General features: G+C 55.2%; 1 protein-coding gene across 3 annotated transcripts in view; it reads right to left on the minus strand.

Annotated features, from left to right (window-relative positions):
* ADARB2 (adenosine deaminase RNA specific B2 (inactive)) overlaps positions 1 to 27,328 on the minus strand; it is a 415,338-nt gene that overhangs the window by 120,019 nt on the left and 267,991 nt on the right. For 2 of the 3 annotated variants that reach the window (XM_078075080.1, XM_078075082.1), the window contains exon 2: positions 7,831 to 7,917. The exons of the other annotated variant lie outside the window; for it this stretch is intronic. In XM_078075080.1, the coding sequence (XP_077931206.1) occupies positions 7,831 to 7,917 (87 nt within the window). The remainder of the gene's footprint in view (positions 1 to 7,830; positions 7,918 to 27,328) is intronic. 3 annotated transcript variants of the gene reach the window in all.

The following is a 27,328-nucleotide window of genomic DNA, read 5'->3' on the forward strand; positions in this document are numbered from 1 at the left end:
ACTGGCAGCTGACGACGGCACCGCTGGGCCGCAGACCCGGGCCTCGGCGCATGCGAGCCCGCCACCAGCACGGCCCGCCAGCCAGGGAGGCAAGCTCCGGGCGGGCACCTGCGGGGAGACCTGGGGAGCAGCACCCCAGAAGTGGGGCCGCTTGCCTGGAGGCGGGAGGACCTGCATTCCTGGGCAGCTCTTGCAGAGACGCATTTCTGAGACGGAGGTGTTGGGGGGCGTGTGTGGGGCGCACGGCCCCCTGCGTGTTGCTGCTGTCTCCTGCCCTGGGCACCGGCTGTGGTGGGTCAGGGCTGAGGCCAGCCGCCTGCCCTGGGCCTGGGCAACCCTCAGCGTTGCCCCAACCAAACGGACAGGCGGCCCTGTGCCCCCAACAGCTGTGGGCAATGCTGAGGTCAGGGGGGCCTTTCCCACCGGGGCCGGTGGGGGGCGAACGGTGGTGTCCTCATACAACGGACTGCTACATGGCACCGTGTTTAACGAGCCACATCTGTGTGTGTCAACGTGGACGAACCTCAGGAATGTGCTAGACGATGAAAATAATACGTAGACAAGGATGTCACTAGTTCAAATTATATGGAACAGACATTACAGATTGTTGGTGTAATCGCACGCAGGTAGTAAAGATTCGAGGTAGTCCTACTTCCCCCAAGACACAAGGAGGAAATTGCATGCGGGCTCAGGGGGCCGCTTCCTTGGTGTCTGTGATGGCTTCTTCCATCCTTCCGTCCTTCCTTCCTTCCTTCCTTGGCAAGAAATGATACGAAGTAAATTTAGCAAAACCATCCTTTGCTAACTGTAGGTGGAGGATGTGTGTAATGATCATTTAACTTCTGTGGCCTGGCCATCTTGGACTGCTCGTGGCTGATGATGCTGTTGTTTTCAGGCAATCTCAGGCGTGGATGACTTGGGGACCACGGGAGTCCCGCTTGCTCTGCAGGTGAATGTGCTTCTGGGGCGCTGACCCCTCAGGTCTCCGCTGAAATCCTCCGAGGGTGTCAGTGGTGGGCGGTGCAGGTGCCTTTCACGGAGGCTCCCTCAGACCTTCTTATTCCTAAAATCCAGCCTGCGTGGGGATCACAGCACCATGTTCGAGAAGAAACAAGGCTCAAAGAGGGAACCGGTTGATCCGGGCTCGTTGGTCGAGATGGGAGTGTCCCGGGAATGTTCGCGGCTGCTGTAAACCTGGCTTTACACAAGCAGAATAGTCCCATCATTTTCTTGGCTCCTTCACAGGGTCACCCTGTGCTGGGCTCTGGGAGGCGGTGAGGATGCTGAGCGCAGTCGGCCCTTGGTTCGGACAGACGTGGGAGGCGAGGCGGCCGCCTGGGGCCAGGCGGGGCCCATGCAGAAGTCCCCAGCAGTCGGGAGTGAGTTTGTTCTCGTTAAGCACGTGGAAGCTTGGGGCTGATCCCGTGGCTCCTGAACAGCCGTCGCGTGGGCACCCCTCAGTCCTGTGCGGAAGCCGGGCAGCGGTGAGTGCAGCAGACTCCGTGACCTTGCCCTCGTGGTGTTGCAGCGGAGAATCTAACGGAGATGTGCAGCGTGTCAGCGTGGAGAGGTGCCCTCTCTGGGGGATGCGCCCTAGGGGATGTGTTCTCCGATTGAGGAACCCCAGCCGCTCACCGCAAGCCCATTGGCTCAGTTGGCATTTCCTCCAGCAGTTTGCTTCCATACAGTGTTAGGTTTGTGGAGGTAACTGTTCAAAGGCATGATGCAGAGGGTTTTATAAGTTAGAGGTGGATGGCATTCATTTACAGACTATTTTAGCAGAAATAATTACCTTCCAAATATCAAGCACTTAGTCTCTGCCTCCTTTGTTAATGATTATGCGTCTTGGGCACAGGTAGCAAGGAGCTCTGCCGGGGGGCGGGAATTTCAGGCCGAGAGACAGTGGGTCAGATTAACCATGCAGCCTCTCAAATTGAACATGACGATGAGAAAAAAAATCCAACCCAGCCAAAAAGCCCCATTCTAGATTGTGTTCAAAACTGCTGGGTGTGCTCCAATTTCTTACTGATTTCCCACAGGGTGGGGATTGGTGAGACTGGTAGCGAGAGTGAGGTGGCCAGCATCTTGGATGACCTTCTGAGGTAGAAAGGGTTGTCTTGGAGGAAGAGCCCTTGCAGGCCGACCCCTCTCTTCCCTGACTCCCAGCGCCCACGGCTGCCCTCGATACCATTGTCCGTGGCACCAGCCATGGTTATCAGACTGTGGCATGAAGGCCCCTTCCATAATAACCAACAATGAATAATAATTGATGAAAAAAGTGGGCTTCTGGGCCCTATCCCGGATACACGAGCCACAACCTCTGGTTTTGGAAACCTGCAGAGTGGGGGTTCGGCCGGCGTGCTCTGTTTAACTGGCCTGTGGGGTCCGAGCGTGGCCGGCCGAAGCTGTAGGAGGCAGACAGGGCAGTGGTCACCCCACCAGCTCGGGGCTCCAGCACACAAGACGTCAGTGTCCCCCCTGCCTCTTAGGTGCGTGTGACCAGGGGCAAGTCCCTCCATGCGCCCAAACTCCACTTTCTCAAAATAGCAAATGTGGGTTTTAACGGTGCTTGCCCTATGAGATTATTCCGAGCTTGAACTAAAGGAGCATCGGGAAGAGGCTCAGCCCAAACCCAGACACACAGGAAACACATCTTTTTGAAAATAGCAGGAACGAGAGAGGCAGACACTGCTGAGCTCTTCCTTGCTGAGTTTCCCCTGGAATTTGGGACCCCCCAGGAGGCAGGGTAGCAGCGTCCGTCCTGTCACATGGCGCGGGCTCCGGGCTGTCCTGAGGCCGGGTCTGAGTGCACCCCTCTGTCATGAGCCTGTGGGCCCCAGAGCGCAACACAAACACACCGTGCGTCTCTCCCTTTCGGTCAGTGTCAGAGCTTCTGAGAGTCAACAGCCATCCCATGGGAGAGACGCGCACGGTGACTCCCGGTCCCCAGGGAACGGACGGCGAGGGGACGGATGGCGAGGGGATGGGAGGCTGCCTCGCGGAGTGACCCCACCCACGCCGCAGCTCTAGCGCTGCTTAGAGATACATGGGCCGTGTCTGGAAAACCACGCGCCACTTTGCCAGGTCCGCCGTGAAAACCCAACACCAGTTTGCGGGACTTTCGCTACAGCGATCCCATGTGAATTTCGTATTCCAGCTCTGACTTCACAAAGTCACATTTCCTTCTTCCCCAGGGAAGGGGGTCCTTCGCAGTCCCTTCCCCTGACCACTTTGTTCTCCACTAGTTAATAGGCTTCCGTTCTCTGTTGTCAGAATGATCCAGAGGTGAGAGTCAGGAGGCCACGCTGCCCAGGACCTGCCCCGCACATGCTCCCTTGGGTCTGGGCCCTGAGGCATCCAAGCACATGGGGCTCCTTTCCCAGCACAGGCTTCGGCTCCTGGGCCCCGTGGGTCACCCCTGAGGTGGGAGGGGGACGCAGATTGTCCTCGTCCAAGGAGAGCAGGGCCTGGTCTGCCCTGGGGGAGTCACCCCTCAGGCACGTCGCTGATCTTGAACCCTTTATCCTGTACATGGAGGCAGCCGGATGTGGACAGCAGGCTCCCAGCATCTGGGAGTTGTCCGGGAGCTCACCTCTGGCGCTGACCCCGCAGCCGTGCACTTCTCGCTGGCCTTCTCGGGGGGCCATCCCCAGGCCTCACGGGCGGTGTGAGCACCAGCTCCTCTGGGAACCTCAGGAAAGCACGCTGATGGCTGAGTGGTGCGCACAGAACCCGCCACACGGGGGCTGCTGTGCGGCTAAGGGCAGACAACCCGTGAAAGTTTCCACGTGATCCGTAAACGGTGATCCGTGAGCGCCGCAGTCTTCCAGGCTGTGTGCTTCGTGATGACTGATCACGGCCACCGTGGAGGTGACGGTTGCCCCTGCCTTGAAGGGTCTGAGAGAAGATCGGTGGCCCCCACCTGCCTGGACTTGCCCTGGGTCCTGGGGTGCAGGACTTGGCACGAGAATGTTTATTACGTGATAAAAATGACTTGTTTCTGAAAATGTATTTGTTATACACTTGGAACAGCTCAAACGGACGGGTCATACTAGGTTATGAGAATTAGTGAGTCCTTTAATTCTACCCTGGAATTTGTTCTCCCAAATAATTGCTTTGCTTGCCAGTCATAACTCAGGGACTTGCAGTCGGTCAGGCTTGGAGCAGCTCTGCCGGAAACTCACGTCCCCGTAGGGGGTCGGACGGGGGACTCTCTCGTCAGGTCAGTTGCACCTTGAGGTGCATTTACGGGTCTGCCTGTCCCCCCCACTCTTTCTGTGTCTGCGCGTGTGGGTGCACTCAGCACACAGACATCAGCCTTCGGGCGAATGGTAGGTAGCAGAACCAGGGCTGATGGATCTGGGGGCCCAGCGGCTCCCACCACCCCAGGGAGCTCCCATCCACAGCTCACGTCATGTTGGAGAATTTCTGACTTGGATTCCAGTGCCTCCCTTGGCAAAGCCCAGTCCCAAGGAAAACACGTGCAGGTGTCCTGAGCGTCCACACTGGCCCAGGACGTTCCCTCGTCCTCACGGCGTTGAACACCAGACACCCTCAGACTGCGGCTTCTGCGACTCAGACAGTCGCACGTGTCCTTCGTTGCGGAAATTAGAGAAAAAGCAGGCAGATGACTTCAAGCTCCATTAGACAGATACCACAGACCGGTGGCCAGCAATTCGGAGACCGCCAGGCACGGAGGAGAGTATCTACGGCAGAGCCACGTGTGGGAGAACATAGAGCAACTGTTCCATTCTGCTCTCTCACACATCGATCCGTCTCCGGAGCCCGTGACTGCGTTCTCCTGTTTGGCAAAAAGTGTCAGCAAAAGCGGTGCTACGTTTAGAGGTCCAATGCATGAAAGAATTGCATTTTAGGGAGAAAGAGCTGGATTTTACATTGGTGTGGCTGTGGCTAAAATTTTACTTTCCAGGTGAAATATATCCTCCCAGACTTAAGTCCGGTTAGCAGGCTGCACTTGTGTGTTGGCGGCCATCCTGCAAACGTGGGCGGGCCACGTGGAGGGTGAGGTCCTGTGGTCTCAGGGCCGTCCGGCTCCGGCGAGCGCAGGCAGCACGTGCGAGCCCGTGTATCACGTGTGTGCCTCACCCCCCTCCGCCGTCCCCTTTCTGGGGCCAGTGTCTGTCTGGTTATTAGGCAGCCAGACTTCTCCAACTAGTCACGTCCACGCCGCATGGCCGACAGTGAGGCAGCCGTGGCCTCAGGTGGTAGGGCACCGGGGACCGGCCATCTGATCTGCCCCATTTGCGTCAGACGGGGGCCGACAGGACCGAGGCCAGTGGCCTGGAGTCTCCTTTCACTCTGGAGGGAGGCCCTGGTGCTTGGCAGGTGAGCAGTCTCCTGGGAAGGGGGTCCGCTGAGGCACGTCCACGCCCTGGGAACACCGAGAGGCCACGTGGGCCGGCTGACTCAGGCTGCAGAAGTGCAGGCCTGACGCTCGGCAGCAGCAAAGGTGCCTCCTTTCGAGGACGTGTCCCACATGGTCCTGGATGTGGTGTCTGACCCATGTCTGCGTGAGGATCAAGCGGGTGTGGTGGGCTGGTCTCCCTCCCTCCAGACCGCAGCTCAGGGAGTGACCCCTCCTCGGGTGACCTGGGTCATCAGTAGGCACAGCGGTGATTGCGCTGGGGCAGTGACTCACTCCCTCTCAGCATTTAAGGAGAAAGCTTTCAGAGTTGCCCACTTGAGCAGAAGTCTCAATAACCTGGCGCTGTCCAGGAGACCCTGGAAACCCACCCCATTGATGGCTGGCTTCCAGACGGGCTCCCAGGCTGAGTCTCTCTGGTCACTGACCCCTGACACCAGCTCTGCCCTTGGCATTGGGAGCTCAGGCTCCAGGGACGAGTGGCGGTGAGTGCCGGTGGCCACGGGGGAGCCCGCTGATGGTCCAGAACGTGCTCCACACGGGGCGGGCAGAGCACCTCCGTGTAGCACCAGCCCAAACACACCTGAGTCAAAGCCACACTCGCTCCTTCCAGCCCACCCTTCCCCCCTGCACAGGTGTGCGCACACATACACCAGACGTCGCACATGGCACACACACCCTGCTCACCCGCTCTCCTCTCCCACCTTCCGAGGGTGCTTGGATTGCTAATGGCTGAGACTGCGTGGGCAGACTAGGAGAAGCTGAAGACGGGGCATTGATGGGAGGTTTGTCTTTGAACAGTGTTTGAAAATAGGGTTTTCTAAGTAAGGATTTTCCAAGCATTGCAAAGGCTTTCTAACATGTAACAATTCAAAGTCGTTCTTCTCTGTAGGTTTCCACCGATTGGGGGAAATAGCCAACTTGTGCGTTTGCTCTCTTCCAGGTCCTTGGTAGCCGTCTTCGCGCATTGTCCTGTTGGATTCCGATCTCAACTGTGGGATTCAGTTTATGCACACGAGGCGCTGGGGCTCCTGGCTCGGGCTCGCGGGAGCAGTGGCGGCACGAGATCGTGTCTGCGAGGTCTCACCCCACACTGGGCACCTACCACGCTCAGCAGGGTCCCAGCCCCTCAAGGGGGGAAAGAGGAGGAAGCAGAGGAAGATTTTCTTTCTCAACGTGTTTATTCCAGGTGTTTTATCAAAGCGCTTTGCGTGCACATCCAGTTCAGCTTGGGGCACGTGTGCATGCATGCTTAGAATTGGTTGGTGTGTATATGCACACACGTGTGTGTGTGTGTATTCCACATTTCTGAAGTGGCTATCAATACACCCACCGGGTCCTGGAGGTTTTCCCGCTTAGACCCTGAGACAACAAAAAGGAGCATTTGCCCAACTTCTCTGAGGAGGGAGCCCCGAACGGGTGGCCCAGAGACCCGCGTTCTGATTTCTGTGGGGACTTTGTCCCCATCCCGCGCGGGGGGGTCTGCTCTGGTTCTGAGGCACCACAACTCTGTGACTTTGATTTGTGCCGTGACGCGGGCTCGTGCCCTCAGCCTCCAGTCCTGTTGCTGGCCGTGCGTCTTACTAGCCAACGGCAGGGTGGCCAGCACTCCAGTGCGGGTCCCCCCGCCACGTGCCCTGGTCAGGGTCCTGGTGAGCTCCCGCAAGCTCCCCGCTCTGGGCAACGAGCACAGTCTGCACCATCTCACTGGGCGGAAGGTGACCCAGCTGTGAGGTAATACTGAAATGCAGGAGGGATCTGTGTGGTTTGGGGGTTGAGAGCGTGCTGGACACGTCCAGGAACCCCCCACACCAGCCCTGCCCCCCCAAGGGGCCCCTCCCTGGTCTCAGCAGGGGGACCAGCGTTTCCATTCCCGCACCACACTGCTTTGGGGCTTCCCCGGTTTCCTTCACGAGCCAGAAATGTTCCAACAGGCAGGCACCCGTCCAACTCTGTCCTTGTTAAATAGTTGTACAAACTGTGTTCATTTTCCTCCGTTCCTCCCCCCCTCACTCCCCCTGCCTCCCTTCCTCCCTCCCTTCCTTCCTTCCTTTTGAAGGGAAAAACAAAGGAAAGAGAGGAGAGGGGTTCAAGAAAACTGATTTTTCCCTACAATCTTTGGAGTTCTCAATTACAGAGTCGCTGCTAGTATTTTCCTACTATCCAGATGGGGATGGGATTCCAGGTGGGGACGGGGTTCCAGGTAGGATAGGATTGTAGGTGAGGATGGTATTTCATGGCAGGGAAGAGATCCCTGGTGGGGACGGGATTCATGTTGGGGATGGGGTTCCGGGCGTGGAGGGACAGGAGCAGAGCCTCCTGCTCGGTGAAGCCCAAATAGTCCTCACCATCACCCCAAGGGTCTCAGTGTTTGGGGACAGTAGAGGACCCCCCCTGCTCATGGGGCCGGGACCCCCTCCACTCGACAGGGAAGGGAAACTGCTTACTTAGATTGTCTTCGTCCTCCGTGTTTGTGGCCCCGGGGCTTAAGTGCTTGAAGGGAGCGATGAAAGCTGACAACATGCTTACTTTGTCTGGAAAGAAAAGAAGAACAGGAAATGCACTTTTGACACCGAGTTTCAGAAAAACTCAATGCTTTCCTATGTTCTTATTACTGAGGGTTTGGACAAGGGAGTTTGAAAGCTCGTTTTGGTTTCAGCCACTTCATTCTGGTTCAGTCTTTTATTGAATTTCTGACAGCATTTTTATCAAACTCCTCTCTCCATTCAATTTTCAACTTTATGATTTCCATCTTTCTTCTTTTCTCATTTTTGGCATCTCCCCTCCTCTTGTTCTGTGTCCCTCAAAACTCAAAGTGATCGTCTCCAGGGCAAGAACCTTGCATGAGCTCATAGGATGCTGGGTGGGGCAGAGCTGGGGACCCAGGGCATTTCACGGAGAAGAAGTGAAGCAAGTAAAAAAAAAAAAAAAAAGCCATAATTAAATGAGAATCGTGCAGATAAAGCCAAGACCGTTTCTCCCCGTGAACAGAGAACTTGCTTTGTGGGCTTGAACAAGGATGTAGAAATCAGTCAGCGGGCAGCTGGGCAGTGGGAGAAGCGGCGGCGCACGAGGGAGGAAGGGGTGCGGGGGGGAGGCCCCCTCCGTCCCTCCCGCAAATGGGCGCGCGACGAAGCAGGGACAGGAGCCCGGGAGAGCGCCCTCCGCTTACCCCGCTGAGGGGGAGTGAGGCAACACCTGTCCTGAGTCAGCCCGGGGTGGGCCACTGGACCCAGGGCAATGCCGCTCATGACCTACAGTCCCCGCAATCTCTCTCTTAAACGGAAAGATTGGGGAATTGTGGGATGGGAATGCACTTGGGAGACATTGAAAAAGGACTAATAAAGGGGCCAAAGGAAAAGCTCCTTTCTGTAGAGATTCCACCGACTGAATCCAACCTCAGAAGCTGGGAGCACTTGTCCACAGAGGAACCTATTCCAGGGCAGAGGAGAGCACGTCCAGGGACGGCACATGCAGCCCTCCCCGTTCTCGGATGCCCGCCTGTCCCCGTACATTTCCTGGTGGTTCTCGTGGCTGGCCTGGCCCGCGGGGACTGAGCTACTTTGCCACGGGACACTCCCCGCCTCCAGGAATCCGTTGGCACCAGAGGGCCGAGTCTTTGGTGGCTCCCATGCCATCGTCTGCTTCTGTCCTCGGGAAGGGGGACTGCTGACTCGTGGGGCTCCCTCTTTGCACACATCTGAGTGTGACTTTGCGTGAAAACCTCAGCTAGTGGTTTTATCTGCAGTTAGCCTTCAGGCGTTCAGACCCAGGCCTGAAATGTGCTCTTTTTCTTTCAATTCTGAGCCTGTTTTCTCTTTACCCAAGCTTTCCAGAGGCCAGGGGAGTTCACATTGAAATTCATTCAGGAGCCTATTAACAGCTGTTGTTTCCAGTAGGGACGGGCAATGATATAATGTTCACTCAGAGAGAACAATAAATAACTCAAATATAAAATGCCTCTCTTTCTTCATTCTACGGAACGAGAAGAATAAGCCAGGGAGGGACTGGCTCTCCCAAACCCTCACAACCCAAGCTAATTTACTACAAGGGAATGAAATCTCTTGCTTGAGTTATAATTTCATTAAGGGCGCCCAATAATGTTACACAAGGAATGTGAAGCTCAAATGATTTAGTCTGGAGCATCTCAAAATGAAATTACATTTTTCTAATAAAGCAGGGCTACCAGCCAAACACCCACAAAAATACACCAAACCATTTCAGAGCTCACCTTAGCAAGACTGCAAAATATTTAAAGATTGTTTTAGATCCTCAAAGTTCTTGCTTTCTGGGGTTGCCAGATTTATCAAATAAAAACACCAGACACTGAGTTAGATAAACAGCAGATACTTATTTAGTATATATAAATCTCCAGCATTGTGTGGGGCACGCCTATACTGAAAAATTGTCCAGTCTATCTGAAATCCAGATTTAAGGCAAAGGACTTGAATAGACGTTTCGCGAGGGAAGGCATACAGACGGCCAGCAGACACACTCATCAGCAGGGCAGCGCAGATCAAAGCCGCACTGGGCCACCACCTCACACCCATCGAATGGCCGCCGTAAAGAAGCCAACTAGGCAGTGGGTGGTGAGGTTGTGCAGGGGTCGGCGTCCTTGTGCACCGACGGAGGGAGCGTGAAACCAGCATGTCCATGTCTGGGTCTACACCCAAAAGCATCGAAAGCAGGGTCTCACAGAAATACCTGCACACCCATGTTCACAGAAGCTAAAAGCAACCCGAGTGTCCACTGACAGATGAATGGACAACACAGTGTAGTGTATGCACACAATGGAATATTACCTAACATGGATGGACCCTGGGGCCATGATGCAGAGTGGAATAAGCCGGTCACTAGAGGACAAATACAGTGGGATCCACTTATCTGAGGTCCCCAGAGGAGTTAAATCCATAGACAGAGAAAATGCAATGGTGGGATCCAGGGGCTGGGGGATGAGGGGCCAGAGTTTCAGTTCGAGAAAATAAGAAAGTTCTGGATGGTGGTGATGGTTGCACAACAATCTAGTATAGTTGATGTGACTGTACTATATGCTTACAAATGGTCAATATGGCAAATTTTACCTTCTGTATGTTTCACCACGATTTAATAAGTCACATTGAATGGGACGCTCGGTATTTTATCTGAACCCTACCTCTTTTATGCCCTAGCAGCTCCTTCAGCGTAGTGGAGTTTGGATTTCCCGCTCAAACACACCAACCCGCTCAGAGCAGGACATCTAGGGAGCTGCCTGCCTGTTTGCTGGGTGAGCTCACCCGGCTCTCCGGTTGTTTGCCCACCATCACTGCCCCTGTACGAAGAGGAGGCTGGCTGCAGCCTTAGCACGTCATTAGGAAGGACGGCGAGGACTGCATTTTTGGTTTGGAAAAACTGCAACACAAATGATTGGCTGTCAGCGGCTTTGTTGGTGGCTGTCCCCTCATGCATGGTGTCCGCGTGGTGCTTCGCTGGGTTGGCTCCATCTGAGCGCCCAGCTCGCGCTGTCCTCTGGTTCACCACAGTCCCGAGACTGGGCTCGTGCAGGTTCCTGATGGGAAATGGAGGCTGTGCTTCTACTCTACTCAATTCTGGACGTTTGGGGTATGCCGAGAGAAGCTGGCTCATGGAATTCCCCGCGCTCCCGGCTGCCCTCCACCCCCATTGTCAAGTCTGGAGGAAGGAGAAGGTGTTTCTGTAGGGGAAGTATCTGGAAGGGGTGCTGGGCACACGCTGCACCAGCTGGAAACGGACCCCAGAGAGAGCAGGGGCCCTGGACTGGCCGTGGTGCTGGGTGCGCCCGGGGCTGCCCTGGATCCAGCCAAAAGTCACTTCCAGGGAAGGCCTGGTGGTCACCAGCATAGCACAGCATTCCTAACGCACCTCCTGAAGTGATCCAGGACATTTGCATCAGAAACCTCACTGCTCTTTGCAAAATAAATGGCCAGGGCCCCGTGGGAGTAATTTTGTGTATTTCCAGAGCATGTGGGAAGCACTTTCAGAGGGCAGAAGCTCTTCCCTGGAACCATGTGAGATCACATTCGTTGAGGATATTGATAACCAAGAACAAATACAATTTGGGAGTGGCCTAAAGACAGATAAGTAGGCCCGAGCGAAAAGGAGCATTTGGGAATAGAATCATACCTATATGATCAATCGATTTTCAATGAAGATCTCAAAGTAATATATGATGGGGTGAAAGAAAAGTCTTATTGGGAAATAGTGTTGAAAGAACTCTACACTGGCTTGGGAAAAGTGAATTCTGAGCTCTACCTCATACCATACCTGAAAATTGTCACAAAATGGGTCATAAACCCAAACGTAAGAGCTGTAATGATAAAACTTGTGGAAGAAAATACGAAGATTTTCATAATGCTCACGGAGGCAGATTTCTTAGGATATAGAAGGCACTCATTGTAAAGAAATTAGTTTTCATCAAAATTAAAAATTTCAGCTCACTGAAATACACTGTTAAGAAAACAAAATGCAAGCCGCAGATTGGGATAATAGATTTATGATCAAGACAACTGATTTGTCTCCAGAATATAAGAACTCTGCCAACTTAATAATAAAGGGGAAAAAATCCAAATTTTAAAAAATGGGCAAAATACGCGAACAGAAACTCGACAAGGGAGAATATGCAGAAGTCAATAATAAGCATACCCGAAGTGCTCCACAGCATCGCCCATTAGGGAAACACAAATTAAGATCACAAGCCTGTCAGGACACACCCATTGGAACAGCTAAAACTTTATCCATTACAGCTCAAAATTAGGAACATCCTGCATACCCATCAACAGAAGAATGGTTACCTGAATTGTGCTACATTTATAGGATGGAAAACTATCAGCAATGAAGACAATTGAATATTAAAATATTAAAACATTAAATAAAATATATTACAATATGGATGAATCTCGAAAACATTATGCTGAGCAAAAAAAAAAAAAAAAAAAAATCTAGACACAAAAAAGGAGGTGTTAAGTAATTCCATTTATATGAAGTTCCCCAACAGGCAAACTGCTCTCTGGGGAGAGAAGTCGGGAGGGGAGCCTCCTGGGTCAGTTGCCGGCTGCGGGCAGGCCCAGGGGGGTTCCTTCTGGAATGATGTGTTACATGTGTGTACCTGTTTGTCACGGGCCATAGCACGTGCAGGAAATGTTTCTCCATATGTAAATTACACTTAGTCATTTAAAAATATTAACGGATAAAAAGCGCGACTGGATGAGAAAATAAACGATGTGAAGCAAGCATCCAAGTATTGTTTCATATGAAAGGAAAAATGCAGGATGGCCGATGGTGAAGACAGGTGTCTACTAGGGAGCAGAGACGGTATGCAGTCCGGCCCGCGCACGCGCACAGGCCTTGTGGCTTTGTTTTTGCTTATTCTATAAATTGGAAAGCTCAAATATCTCTCAGAAGCTCTGCTGTGGCAACAAGTACACTCACTACCTCAAAGGGGAAGCCCTTTGGAGACGCCCCCGGATTCCCATCAGGACGAGCGCATGTCTGGAGAGCAGGGGAGAGCCAGCTGGGGGAGGGGAAGTGAGGGCCACAGCAGGTGCACGGGGAGCCCGGCACGCGCACCAGGCCAGCCCACGGAGACTCTGCTTACCCACGGCGGTGGCACGAGGGGCTGAGCAGGGGTCCTGTTTTTTGGAGCCTGCTTTGTGAAGACGACGTTTGCCTTTTTACCAAGTAAGATGGAAATTTTAAAAAGTCCTCGGGTGCATGAGCCCCTGTCAGTTACCTGGAAAGTCTGTTCATGTGAAATAACAGGTTTGCTGGAACTTTTAATAAACCCCGTAATTGCTAAAACCTGGAAGGGTTGGACCTGGTACTCTGCCTCCTTAAAAGCACTCCATATGTCACAGCCTAGGTTGTTTGTAAAAGGCGCGTGAATTGAGCACTTTGGCTCTGCCGTCATTTCAACAATTTAAAGTTTTGTACGACTCATGTCTGCCTCGTAGGCCACACTCAGGCCCATGTCCCGCACAGCCTCGCTCTCTGGGGCAGTTTTGTCCTTGGGGGAGAAGGTGACAGTTGGAAGCCACCGAACTCTGCTGGTGCCCCTGGGCCACGCACACCTCAGCCCCTCTCAAATCCCTTTCTCAGAGTCTCGTTTTGCCAAAACACGGTGTGACAGAAGGCCTCCCTCAAGCTGACCCACTTTGCTTGCCAGCCGTGTGTTCCGACCCGATGCAGGTACGTCTTCCTTTCGTGGATGTGGCTTCTAGCTAAACACAAACACACATCAGCCCGAACAGGTGGGCCACCCTGGGAAGCGAGGACGTAATTAACCTCTATGCACGCAGGAGGAAAGGGTAAGGGTTTGGAGTAAAGGCAAAGAATTTTTCTCACGGAGTTTCAGGAACATGTATTTTAAACACTGTTTTCAAGCTGCTGTGCTAGGAAAAATACAAGGGAATTCAGGGTCTGCATGGAGTTTTGCAGCACATGAGAAGGTCTGATGCTCACAAGAGGATGAGGATCTCTTTTGGCAATTTCCACATGGATAATAATAGTCACAAGTGGCCTTGAATGGGTTCCAGTAAGCAGGCGGCCAGCATGCGGTCAGTATGCCGCTCATTCGCCGTATGGGCTGAACTACGGCTTCCCCGAAAATGTGTGCTGGAGCCCTGACTCCCAGGGCCTCAGAAGGAGACTGTATTTGGAGATGGGGTCTTTAAAGAGGTGGCTAAGGTAAGATGAGGTCCCTAGGATGGACCCCAAGCCGGTCTGACTGGTGACTTATAAGAGGAGATCGGGACACAGACGCATGGAGGGACGACCACGTGAGGACCCGGGGAAGGGACGGCGTCTGCAGGCCCAGGAGAGAGGCCTCGGGAGACCCAGCCCTGCGCACGCCTGCACCTCGGGCTCCCAGCCCCCAGGACGCGAGGCAGTGAACTCTGGTGTGTGAGCCCCCGGGCTGGGGTGCTTTGGCAAGCCTGCGCTGACTAATACGTTCACTCAACACAGCTTTATTGAATGCAAGTAGTTGCACACCTAGTCCATGATTTCAAACTCTGGTGCCAAGAGGGACTGACGCAGGGAGACCGCTCGTGGCCAGGGGATCTAGAAGTCAGGGGGAGGCATCCTTCGGGAGGTGACTGAGTGGCTGAGACCCAACAGGTAGCAGGAATGTGTCCCATGTATTGAACCAGGAGGTCTGCTCCAGAGCCAGGAGACTCCTGCTGCAAGGATGAGTGTGGGATTGTCCCAGTTAGGGCGGGGAGGCCGCCCTGAGCAGAAGAGGCGGCCCGTGCAAAGGCCCTGGGGAAGCGCACCAGCACCTCAGCCTCCGAAGCTGGGCAGCTCTGTCCAGGTGGCTCCCCATTACTGTGGGCATGGAACCCTGATTCTGAATCAGGGCCCCAGGGACCAGAGGGCAGCAAACATGAAACCTCTGGATTGTGACAGATGCGCAGGAGGAAAGATCGGGGACACAGACAGATAGAGACACAGAGAGAGGAAGAAACAGGGAGAGAGGGATAGAGACAAGGATAGAGAGTCAGAGAGAGAGATAGAGAGAGACAGAGAGATAGAGACAGAGAGAGATAGAGACAGGGAGAGAGACAGAGAGAGACAGAGACGGAGAGAGAGATAGAGACAGAGAGAGATAGAGACAGGGAGAGAGAGTCAGAGAGAGAGAGAGAGACAGAGAGAGATAGAGACAGGGAGAGAGAGTCAGAGTGAGAGAGACGGGGAGAGAGACAGAGAGAGATAGAGACAGAGAGAGACAGAGAGATAGAGACAGATAGAGACGGAGAGAGAGACAGGAAGAAAGATATATAGAGAGAGACAGGAAAAAAGAGATAGAGACAGAGAGATAGAGACAGGGAGAGAGAGAGAGAGACAGGGAGAGAGACAGAGAGACAGGGAGAGAGACAGAGAGATAGAGACAAGAAGAGATAGAGACGTGAGAGACAGAGAGAGACAGATAGAGACGGAGAGAGAGATAGGAAGAAAGAGATAGAGATAGAGAGAGAGACAGGAAGAAAGAGATAGAGACAGAGAGAGAGAGACAGGGAGAGGGAGAGAGAGACAGGGAGAGAGAGATAGAGACAGAGACAGAGAGAGAAAGAGATAGAGACAGAGAGAGATAGAGACAGAGAGAGAGACAGGGAGAGATAGAGACAGGGAGAGAGACAGAGATAGAGACAGGGAGAGAGAGAGAGATAGAGACAGATAGAGATGGAGAGAGAGACAGGAAGAAAGATATATAGAGAGACACAGGAAAAAAGAGATAGAGACAGAGAGAGAGACAGGGAGAGAGAGAGAGAGACAGGGAGAGAGACAGAGAGACAGGGAGAGAGACAGAGAGATAGAGACAAGAAGAGATAGAGACAGGGAGAGAGACAGAGAGAGACAGAGATGGAGAGAGAGACAGGAAGAAAGAGATAGAGATAGACAGGAAGAAAGAGATAGAGACAGAGAGATAGAGACAGGGAGAGGGAGAGAGAGACAGGGAGAGAGAGATAGAGACAGAGAGAGAGACAGAGAGAGATAGAGACAGAGAGAGAGAGCAGGACAGAGACAGAGACAGAGGGAGATAGAGACAAAGAGAGGACAGAGCCAGAGGCGGGAGCTCTCGTTTACGAGGAGTCTGAAGCCCAGCTCAGGTCCTCAGAGTCCTGCCGTGTGGGAGGGCCGCTACTGAGGGCGCGGCGGCCCGTTCAGCAGAGGTTCCTTCTCCTTCCCCTCCCCTGGATGGGCTCGGATCTTCTGAGATGGCAAACTTGTCAGGACAGGATCGGTCTCATTGGGGGGCCTTGACCACAGAGTTGAGACTCTGCCTGAGATTCGCTGGGGGGTTGGGGGGGGGACAGAGTATGGTTAAAAGGAAAAAAAAATGGAAAAACCTCAATCATCCTTGCGGGTTTAGCCTTCAAGGAGTTGAGACTTCCAATGAGCCGGGGTCTCTGCCCGGCTGCCGCAACCCCAGCGCCTCGGGGTGCTTTCTGGGGGGGACCCCATGCGCCGGGGCTGGACTGTGTGGTTGCTACGGGCAACGGAGGAGTAGGAGTGCTCTCATGCCTTAAAGACTTAGAGGAAGTCAGGGAACATACAACTCCTCGGTCCCTTCACAAAGTGCCTGGACTCCCAGGAGGCAATCCCGAGGTGACGGTCACCGTGAGCCCCCACCCGCCGTGGGGACCATTAGTACCCACACCCATGAGAACTCGATGTGCGGCTCTCAAGGAGTTGTAGGCTCAAGTCGGAGGCCTCTTGTGGACGCCGTCCCTTTCTCATGGTTGAATCCCCCAGGCCTGCCAGTCTGCTCCCAGACAGTTTCCCTCGGTCACAGCGCTGAGATGTCCCCGCGCCGTGTCCCCACCCCAGCCTAGGCCTTTAATCAGGCCCCGAGCACGGCGCTATGAACAGTCTGGCAGACCAGACAGACACTTCGGGCTTGACGTGTGTGCCACATTCCGGAAGCCTGGCTTATTTTTGGAAGCCGTGGAGAAACAAACAAGCCCGCACCAGATTGCTCTATGTGAATAACGGGCAAAGACACAGATGGTCTGACAAGTGATTGACGGACCAAGGTGACTCTCCGCCACAAAGGGTATTTAGAATTTAAATACATACGTGTAAAGGTGTGTGTTCACACTCCACTTGGAGAGACTCACAGCCTTCCAAGTTATCTGCCGAGGCACTCAGTGGCTTTGCAGAGTGTAGACACCGTCTTCATTCTGTGGTCCGTCTGGGGGTGGGTGTGTGCAAGCGTGTGTGACATCATTCTCTACGGCAGCGTTCAGCCATCTCTTCTCTGCCCGACAACTAGCGGTTTCAGACCTAAAGGCCATCCAGCCTAGACGCGGTTCTTGCCGCCATCCGTGTTCGGGGCAGAGAGTCCACCCCAGTAATGGGTTTGTGGTGAGGCAAGACTGCAGCTGGGATCTCAGACTCTGAGGGCAGAAGCCTGCGCTTCTTCCAAAAGATTCTCCTTCTGTGGGAACCAGCGAGGTCGGAGTTCATCAGAGCCCCCCTTTCAGCGACGGCAAGCCGAGCGTGTCCGCCCCCCTGGCTCCGAGGAGCCGTAAGTATATGGGAAAGTCTACAAGAGATGACTGGACTGTGATTCTGGTCAGGAATTCTAGGAGATAAATATCTGGAGGTTGGAAATTCTCACGAAATAAAAATTTAATCCTACAGACCTGCGTAGGCTCCAAGGACTGTCGTTCGGGAGCCATGGACACAATGAGAGTATAACACTCTGTAAATGAGCAATAATCCTGCATTTCTTGTCCCTATGGACATGTTTCCCCTCTAAGTCCTTCTTCAACCTTGTTGGTTCCTTATGGGTCCTTGGGCTTCCTTTTTTCACATCCTCTGGCCTCCCTGCCCTCTTTTCTTTGGAAACATGCTAAACCAAAGTCCTTTTATTTTGCAATCTCACATTCTATTTTTCCATTTGATAAAAAGATTGCCCACATTAGTTTCCTCTGGCCAAGAGCATTCTCCACCTTTCCCACCTCCCAGCCTTCCTATGCTAGAGGCTTCCACCCTGAACCATTGCTTCTGCGAGTGAGCGAATGCTTCAGGGGCGTCCATCATGGACTCAAGGTCACCAGGTTTTCTGAGCACAGTCGTGCGTTTGTCAGGTGGTAACTACCCTTCCACAGAAATGCTGTGAGCCGCGCATTCGTGCTGGCTGATTGTGTCAGCTGGACCAGGCCCCGGGAGCCCCGGTATCTGGCCACACATGATTCTGATGTATCTGCGAGGGAGTTTCTCATCGAGGCCAGCATTCGAATCAGAGGACTGAGTAGAGCAGAGTCCCCCCAGTGAGGGCCTCACCTAATCAGGCGAGGACCCGCACGGCCACATAGGTGGAGGGGGAGTCTCCATCTGCCGGTGGCTGGGCTGGGACTCCTGTCCTCCCGCACTCCTGGCTCACAGGCCTGCCCACCTGGCCCGGCTTCCCTGGGCCATAGACCTGCCAGCCATATCGCCATCTTGCATCCCCAGCTTGCAGGCACGAGACCATGGGCTCTCCGTGCCCCAGGATGGAGTGAGTCGGTTTCTTCTCATGTTTAATGTTCTGCGGGCTCTGTCCCTGTGAAGAACTCTGACTACTACGGCCCTGCCGCTCCTGCAATACAGCTCTTCTGTGCACACGCCCACAGCTCCGTAGAACCCGGACCCATAGCTGGACCTGTTGCCTCCTCTCCCCTCCCCAGCCACGGCCAGCCTCGTCCTGTCATGGAGCTTGTGGGGACGGGGCCTGTGGGGACGGGGTTTGCAGGGACGGGGTTTGTGGGGACGGGGCCTACGAGGATGGGGCCTGCGGGGACGGGGTTTTTGGGGACGGGGCCTGCGTGGACGGGGCTTGTGGGGACGGGGCTTGTGGGGACGGGGCCTGCGGGGATGGGGCCTGTGTGGACGGGGCCTGCGGGGATGGGGTTTGTGGGGATGGGGTTTGTGGGAACAGGGCCTGTGGGGACGGGGTTTGTGGGGACAGGGCCTGTGGGGACGGGGTATGTGGGGACGGGGCCTGCAGGGACGGGGCCTGTGGGGACAGGGCTTGCGGGACAGGCATGCACTTCTGAGTGTGCTGCCCGTGGCTGTGGGTGGCAGCCAGCGTCCCTGCCATCTCTGCATGCCGGTGTGTGTTTCCCCATCCCAGTGGGGGCTCTGGGCTGTGAGCAGCATCCCCACCACGTCTTTGCTGGGGTCCCAGTAGGTCCCAGTCAGTCCAGCGTAATTATTACTAGCATTTGCTTGCTGACAGGTGTCCCCACTTGCATGATAGGGCATCGGCCATCCTACTTACAGACGAAGCACGCGGGTGGAGGCGGGTGGCCCGGAGGCAGCGGCGCCCCTTAACCCCCGACTGCCCCTCCACCGTGAGGGCCAGGTTTCTCCCTTCCTGCCAGACATCCTACCTGACTGCTGTAGACGCATTTCTGAGTCCATCTGCTCACAACTGGATGAGCGTCTCTGGACGGAAACTAGCAGTCCCAGGGTTCCTCTGACCCACTTGGCCTCCCACCCAGGCCTGGAGGCGCGAAAGCCCGGGGTCGCTGGGCTCACCTGCCCCGTCACGCTCCATGTGACCTGGTGCCCGGCCCACCGAGTGGGCCCCGGCCGCCGCTGCGTCCCCGCCCTGCTCCCACCCTGTCCGCGTGCCCCCTTCTGCAGTGACCCCCAGCTGGCTCCCGGGTGAGGTCCTGCAGGGCCAGCAAGTGGGAGAACACACAGAAACTCGTGGTGTCGGCGGGCCTGAGTGGCTGGACAGGCAGGTGGGCGGCGGGTGGGACAGGAGCGCACCAGCCCCGAGGGCCCCGTTTCCCGAGCTTGGCTGTGAGGCCCAAGCTGGAGTGTGTGGCCTGGGCTCCTCAGGGAGGTGACCTTCTACGGAGCTTCCAAGGGGACGGCGCTCACGGAATGGAGGGTCCTTTCGGTCTTCAAGCAGGAGAGGCCTTTCTGAGGCCCCCCTCGGAGATCTCGCAGGACAGCTGACGAGGCCGTCCTGAAAGTGAAGTCTGACATGGAAGCCCGATTCTGCGGCCCCGGGAGTGACCGTGCGACCCCACACATCTCTTCCGTGCGTGATGCTGGTCACGGGCCTGACTGCACCCCACAGAACCCTGTGGAGGTTCTGGTGGTCATGTGAGGAGAGAGTGGGAGCTCACCACCCTCCATGTGGCCTGTGTCCCGCCCTGTCCGCGTCTCCTCCAGTGTGTACTGCCCCGGGGGTCGGCAGGCCGCCTGGGCAGGGTGTCGGGTCCCCGTCCATCGACGAGCTGGGAGGTCGGCCCTGTCGCCTGATCTCCTCGGGTCCCTGTCCCCTTGTCTCTGACATGCAGGCATGTCCACCTACATGAGGGCTGTGGTTGAGACTGAGTGACACGCACGGGACACACCACGTGGTCCTGAGCAGGAACGCTCCCCCGATAGCCACCAGCTGTGACTGGTTCAGATGGGACGACAAAGTCAGAACATCTCCCAGGACACAGCTTCTTCACCTTATTAGACATTTGGTGACTCTGGCATTCCTGAACTCAACTGGATCTAGCATGATTTTATTTTATTTTCTGATATTAGTTTTATTATTTGAGGTATTGAAGTGAGCTCGTTTGAAAACCAGAAATAAGAGATCAGGGAACCTCCTGGCAGGCCCCCCATCCTCACTGACTTTGCTAAGCCCTACGGTCCACACTCATGTCTTCCACGCTGTTTGAAATTTGGCTAATTTCTCATCTCTTCTATGAATCAGATATTCTAACAACCGAAAATAGAAGCCTGATCACATCGGCGATTGTTTAGAGAGCAGGTCAAAGTGTTAGTGTGTGAATCTGCAAGTCTGACCTTAATTTTTCCCTTTAGCATGGAGCCCCTGGCTGCTGTGTGTAAATGACATTTATTATTTCCAAGCTAACAGCTCGTCTGTTGCTGTGGCCCCGGGTGGGGTCATCTGTGCTCCTCGCGTGGGCTGGGGTCCCGTCCTGACGCACACTCAGGGCCACACGCCTAGCGCCCCGTTCCCTCCTGCCTCCGTGCCACGCTATCCTTGCATCAGGTGCTGCCCCAGACAGTCTAGGCCACGCAGACCCAGCCTGTTGTTCCTGGACTGCACCGCTCGCCCGGCCAGCAAAGAGCCGTGGAGTGCTCGCTGTGCCCCGAGCCGAGGACACCCCCGGAGCAGCCCAGAACAGTCTAGAAGTCCCCCTCGTTGACTTTCTGTGCAGGCTGCCTCACCGTGCTCAGGGCCGTGTGTCGTACTCGCTTATGTGGCCTTCTCTCCTGCCTCGAGTGCAGACTCCCGCGGGCAGACGGCCTCTGAGTTCACGACAAGACCCTGCAGTTGGCAGACGAGACTGTCTCACGGGGTGGGCAGGCTACACGGAGCTTGAACGGAACTCCGGTCCTCACTGCCCCTCTCCCGTGCTCCTGGTTTTTGCGACACTGCGGCATTTCCCTCCGTGCTGACTGAGCTCCCGTCGAGGTTTGGGGTGTTCCAGCCCTGCTGTCGGGGTCTCGGCCTGTCCATGCCCCTGTCACGCTGCTCATGAACGCTCGGGTTGTGCTGCCCGGGGGCTCGTGCCTCAGACGGTAAATACCCACTCCCGTGCGTTCAGGGGTTCCGTGACACTATTTTGGGGGTGCGCCAGCCAGAACCAGCCGGGGCACAACCAACCAGGTAAGACTGACCCATGTCTGAGCTCAAGACCATAGGTGATATTTAACGAGAGAGAGAGAGAGAGGATGGGCCCGTGCTGCCCTCGGGGAGCACAGGGGAGGAGGCCCTGCAGGCCCCGCACGGGCCACCGGAGCTGGTGGGTGCTGGAGCCCCCACGCTCCTGTGTCTGGTTCTGGCCGGCCTCGAAGCCTGACTGACGAGGAAGCCGAACAAGAGCTCCGCTGCTCTGGGAAGGAGGAGAAAGTTCTGGAAGAGCGCGAGGTGGGTTTGTGCCAGGCAGAGGGTGGCTGGAGGCGGGCTTGGGATGCTGCCCGGCCCCGCGCTTCTCCTTCCAGGGTGGGAGGGAGCAGCAGGCCCTCTAGCACCCATGAGAACAGGCCCTTCCTTGAGTGGATCTGCCTCAGGGGCCATGCCTCCCACGGGCTCCTTTCAGGTGAGAGGCGTTTGCAGGATGAAACGCGTGGCTCCGTGGGCTAGGACTTTCTTATTACTTCTGGCGAACAGCGGAGAGAGTAGAAAGTGGTGTGGTGGATGGGATTTTCTATAAGACGGGCAGCGTGTGTGTTGTTCTCTATTAGATTCCATGAAAATCAATCTGCAGCCTAGTTCAGTCTGGTAAAATTAGATCTAAAACTATTTAATTTTGTTTTGGGAGTGTTTTCCCATCAGATGCCTGGCCTGAGGACACACGGGGATAAAGTACCTTGAGTTCTTATCAGCTCTGTGCGCCTCCGTGATCACGTGTTTGCTGCTCCATGGCTCCCGCGCCCGGGACAAGATGCAAGCCCCCCCGTTACCGAGAGTCTCGTTGTTCATGCTCCTGTTTTGCACTCCACGTGGTTTGGTAACAAGAGGTGGTAAACGAATGTTTTTAGTTTGCCTGAGCATGCGTGTTTGTGTGTTTGGGGCCAGACCGTCCGAAGGGCTGGCCGCTCTGGGGGGGCGTGTTTGGGAGGCACTGTGCCAGGCTGAGTCTGCTCCCGCCTGGCCGGGCACATGAAGCCGGGGGGTGGGGGGGTCCCGAATTGTTGCTTCTTCATCTGGAAACTTCTCCATTTTGGGGCTCTGGCGAGAATGGAAGCATCTGAGAGTTGCAAGAACACCTGGCCAGGGCACTCAGCATCACCTTTATTTGGCAATGCCATTGTTAAACGTAGCGTTACACTTGGCAAGGATTCCGTGCCTTCCCAGGGCTTCTGAGCCCCAGGGCACTGCTCTCCGGTTACTGGGCAGGGAAGACGCCCCTGGGAGGCGAGGCACCTGCAGGGGTTGGAGGGGAGGTGGCACGGGGGCCGGGCCTTGGTCCTCCAGTTTCAGCTTTCCAACATTGTAGGGACTAGCGGCACTGTGCCCACAGGCGCCAGGAGGGTTTGCAGCCTCAGCGCTAACGGCCGGGGCTGCAGGGGGCCATACCACACCATCCGTGCAGCGGCATGTCCACGCAGGTTGGTCTTACTCCCGATCCTAGGAGACAGGCCTGTCAAGCGCTGCACTTGGCACCTCCCTGCATCATCCCTAACTTTCCCTCACATCCAGGAGGAAAGTCAGGTGCAGAGAGGTGGCTCGGCCGCGCAGGTGGGTGTGGGCCGCTGGGGACCCCCTGTCTGTGCGCCTCAGACCCCTTCTTGACACAGCCAACCCCGGTCTGCTGGAACTGCTGCGTTCTTAAGACCAGACTAAACTTTAAACCACGATGGGCATCCTTGCCAACAAATATTTCCATGAGCAAATCCACTTGAGGAATGCTAAGTTCTATAAAAGTAAGCAGCTTTCTCTACCGAAGGGCTTCTGGGAGCCTCTACCGTGCAGTGCGCTAGAATATAACCTGAACATCTTCGCAATGGAGCAAGCAAACAGCGTTTCTCATGACCTCGGAGCATGTTCTTCACAGCATCTCATGGAGCTTCTGTTCCATGAGATAGAACGTGAGAAATCCTGACAGATGGGGCTCTGGGAGGCCTCGCCAATGTCTCAGGCACAGCCCTGCAGATATTCCCGAGTAGCGCCGTGAAAACCTCCAGTCAGCTGTGGACCTCTGAGCTGCGGGCTGGTGGGAGGGAGCCCGCCCCATTTGGTATTTGATATGAAAGTCCGTGCATTTGTGCAGAGGTCTGGCCTAGTCAGGGAAGGGTGTAACTACCGTCTTATTTTTGCATGGTTCACTCATCCGTAGTCATGTGGTGTACATCTGTTGAGAGCCTACTATGTGCAAGGCGCTGTCTTTGCCATGGAGAGTCCGCAGAGAACAGGCGAGTGTCCTTGTCCTTCCCCTGGGACTTACATACCTGTGTCAGCAGCCGTGTCCCCCAGCAGCTGTGCCGTGCGGGTTTTGCTCCAAAGCTAAGTACCCACACATGCCTGACAGCTACTCTAGTCCTGTGGTGTCCAGCACGTCTAACCCTGGGGTATAACGCATATCATCATTTGCACACTTGTGCTGGGATCGCCTGCAACTGAGGAAGGAGCTCACCCCCAGAGTCGGACGTGGGTCCCCCGTGTCGGTGCAAGGTTCATCTTTCTTTGCCACTTAGTGCCTATTTCCTTCCAGCAAACAGAACCCCCACTTCCTTGGGGGGTACTGTTCCTGACTCCCAGACTCCTGGTTGGGTGAGGCCACCCCTCTCTCAACTCTGATGGTCTCTGATGGGCCTGATCCACAGAACCCCCCCATCCTGGCCGGAATGGAGGACAGGGTTTGCAGGGCCCAGTGCAGAATAAAAGTGTGGGCTGCAACTAGATGAAAGCATGATGAATTTCAAGATGGTCACGGCAGAGCATTACGCCAAAGGTGGGGGCTGTTCCTGGCGTGGGCACCTGGTTCCATTCGGGCTGACCAGAGGGAGACCCAGGTCTCCCGTCTCTGATGGGCAAGAGTGGCCCCCTCCTGCTGAATTTAAGGTGAGATTGTGAGTCTGGAGCTGACACCCTGCAACTGTAGGAAAGCCGGGACCTGCAGGTCACTGTGCGTGGCTCACGTGGAAGGAAGGGGGTTGGGGACAGAGTGAGACGGGTCCGAATTCTGCCAATGGACCCTGACTCCAGCCTGGCCACCAACTCGTCAGTCCCAGGAGCCACGACTGGGTTTTCTGACCCATGCAACCAAATACATCCCAGCCTATGCAAACACTCAGGACTAACATAGTTACACGCTTTCTGTTGGCTTTGGCTCATTTGTGAGATGGAAATCATTACCATGTTCCAAAGACAAGCAGATGCGGAAGTGCTCTGCCCGGTCAGTTGGTAGAATGCCCGTGCCCGCACTGTTCTCCCGGCAGGAGAAGCGTCGGCTTGTCCATGTCCGTGTGAGGGAAGGACCTTGTCTGCGTCATCACTCACCCCCACCTGTGGCAGGTGACGGCTGGAACCCCAGTTGGGGGTGCAGGAATAATTGCTGCACTTGGCTACTGTCCTTGAAATTGTGATTCTGTTTTAAGAGAACTTTTTGCTACCGTAGCCGCCACGTTCACCTGCCGGAGTGAGGAGACGTGGCTGGCTGCTTGCTCTGAGGACCCAGGGCGCCACAGAAAGGCGCTGTTCTAGGGACACACAGCTGAGCCCTCCCCACGTCAGCCAGCCCCCAGGCGACCCAGGCGCCTTCCCTCCCTGACGCCAGTGCTTCTAATTCTGTGCAGCATTTGGGGCGTGGCCCTCCCTGGGCCCCCAAAGTGCCCTCAGTACGCCTGTCAGCCACAGGTTTGGCCTGGGCCTGGCTCATGTGGTGTCTGATGCCCTGGCAGGCGGGGGTTAGCTCGCACCGTGTCCCTGGGCATGTTGGTAGGGCTGCGGCCTCCGTGCTCAGGGGGAGCGGGGCTGTGACCCCGTTCCCATGAGCTGGGGTGCTGGGGGCGCTCAGGGCTCACAGAAAGCCGGAGGCATGAGCCTCTTCTCCAAAGTGTGGAAGCCCGAGGCTGTCTGGGAGGAGAAGTACCGTTTAGCCAATGAGCTCGTGCTTCACTGGTGTCTTTTGATGACAGGTTCTAGGTGCCCTACATCTTATTTAATTAAAGCATAAGCTTTTCGGTCTCAAAGGGGGGATAGGAGGCGGTCTTGTCTTTGAACTGAGGAACGTGTTTCCAGGGGCTGCCTCTGAGCGTGGCTGTGCAGAGAGAGCGGCAGCTCGGGCCGAGTTGTGTTTGAAAGGTTCCCGTGGAGAGAGCTCAGCTGAAGAGCCCTCCTCGGGGCCTGTCAAGCTCCTGGGGACACATTTCTCTGTGTGTCTCGAAGGCCCTGCCTTGCTGTGACGCGCATCAGGAACGATAATGGGGGCCGTGTGTCTGGGTCCCCCAGCGGTGAGCTGACAGCCGGTCCTTGAGTGTCAGGATGGCCAGCAACTCTGCAAACGCTGGGCCGCTCATTTGCTGGGCTGTTGTTGCTCTGCTGGCATTTTGCGGTGTCCCCAGGGCCTGGTGTGTCAGAGTGGGCCGGGCCACCGACGGCACCCTGCGTGGGGGACTCGGGCAGCCCTGGCTGCACTCCTATTGCCTGTGCGTTTAGGGAAAACGCATCCTTCTGTAACTCAGCAATCTCTTTTTTAAGTGCCCACAGGGGAGGGCTCAGCGGGCAGTGCACGGTCCCTGTGCAACCCCTCTCGGGCCTTACCGGGAGTCACCCGAGGCTGCCGCAACCGGCGTGCAGGCTCCGGAGCCCAGGGAGCCTCGTGTTGCTTCACTAACACCCGAGGACCCAGAGGCATGCCGACCAGACCCCCAAAGGCAAAGTGATGAGTAGCTGTTTTGAAATCCTTGAAATGAAAACTGGAACTAAAGGTATGAGGACCATCTTTCTCGTCTCCAAGGAAGTGCTGGGCTGATTTTTTATCAGTTCTTTTAGTTTAAATTGTTTAAAAATGCGTGGCTTGTTTAAGCAGCAGAATGCTTCTCTCTTTTTGTCCAAATTAAATCTCAGGTCTTAGAAGCTTCGTATATAAGTCAGGGACGCTGAGCCTGCATCCTTGCCTCCTCCATCCTTGGGGAGCACTCCCACCCAGAGCCCTCAGACGACCTGGGGCGCCGTGGAGGCAGAAGGGGGCCAGGGAGAAGCCCAGCTGAGGACGCACACTGCACACCCCTCACTGCATTCCGAGCCCGTAGCAGGCGCGCTCAGTAATAGTGAATATTTGTTGCATATTGACTGTGTCAGGAACAAAGTGGAAAGCATCAGTTTTCATGTATTTCCTCAACTAATGCTCATGACGGTCTTGAGTTTATCATTATCCTCCTTTCATCAGTAAGAAAGCCGAGGCTTGGAGGAAGTACGGGGTTTGCTCGCGTCCAGGCTGAGCCACGGGCGTGCCCGGCTAGCACAGGCCTTCACAGAGGTCCCGTCACCAGGCGGGCGGCCTCAAGTCAGTGTCTCTGGGGGGATGCACGGCCACGTGCCCACGTGTTCCCGAGCAGGCTGCAGCCTCCGAGAAGCCATGCCCCAACGTGAGCCTGTTTGTTAGACCCCTGCTTACAGACGCTGATCACAACTGTTCTTTTTTTTAAATTTTATTTTATTATGTTATGTTAGTCGCCATACATCACATCATTAGTTTTTGATTTGGTGATCCACGATCCATTGTTTTCGTATAACACCCAGTGCTCCATGCAGTACGTGCCCTCCTTAATACCCATCACCGGGTTAACCCAGCCCCCAACGCCCCCCCTTCTAAAACCCTCAGTTTGTTTCTCAGAGTCCATAGTCTCTCATGGTTCATCTCGCCCTCTGATTTCCCCCCCTTCATTTTTCCCTTCCTTCTTCTAATGTCCTCCATGCTATTCCTTGTGTTCCACAAATAAGTGAAACCATATGATAAT

The sequence above is a fragment of the Halichoerus grypus genome, chromosome 6 (genome assembly GCF_964656455.1).
Source record: "Halichoerus grypus chromosome 6, mHalGry1.hap1.1, whole genome shotgun sequence".
NCBI classification, from domain to species: domain Eukaryota; kingdom Metazoa; phylum Chordata; class Mammalia; order Carnivora; family Phocidae; genus Halichoerus; species Halichoerus grypus.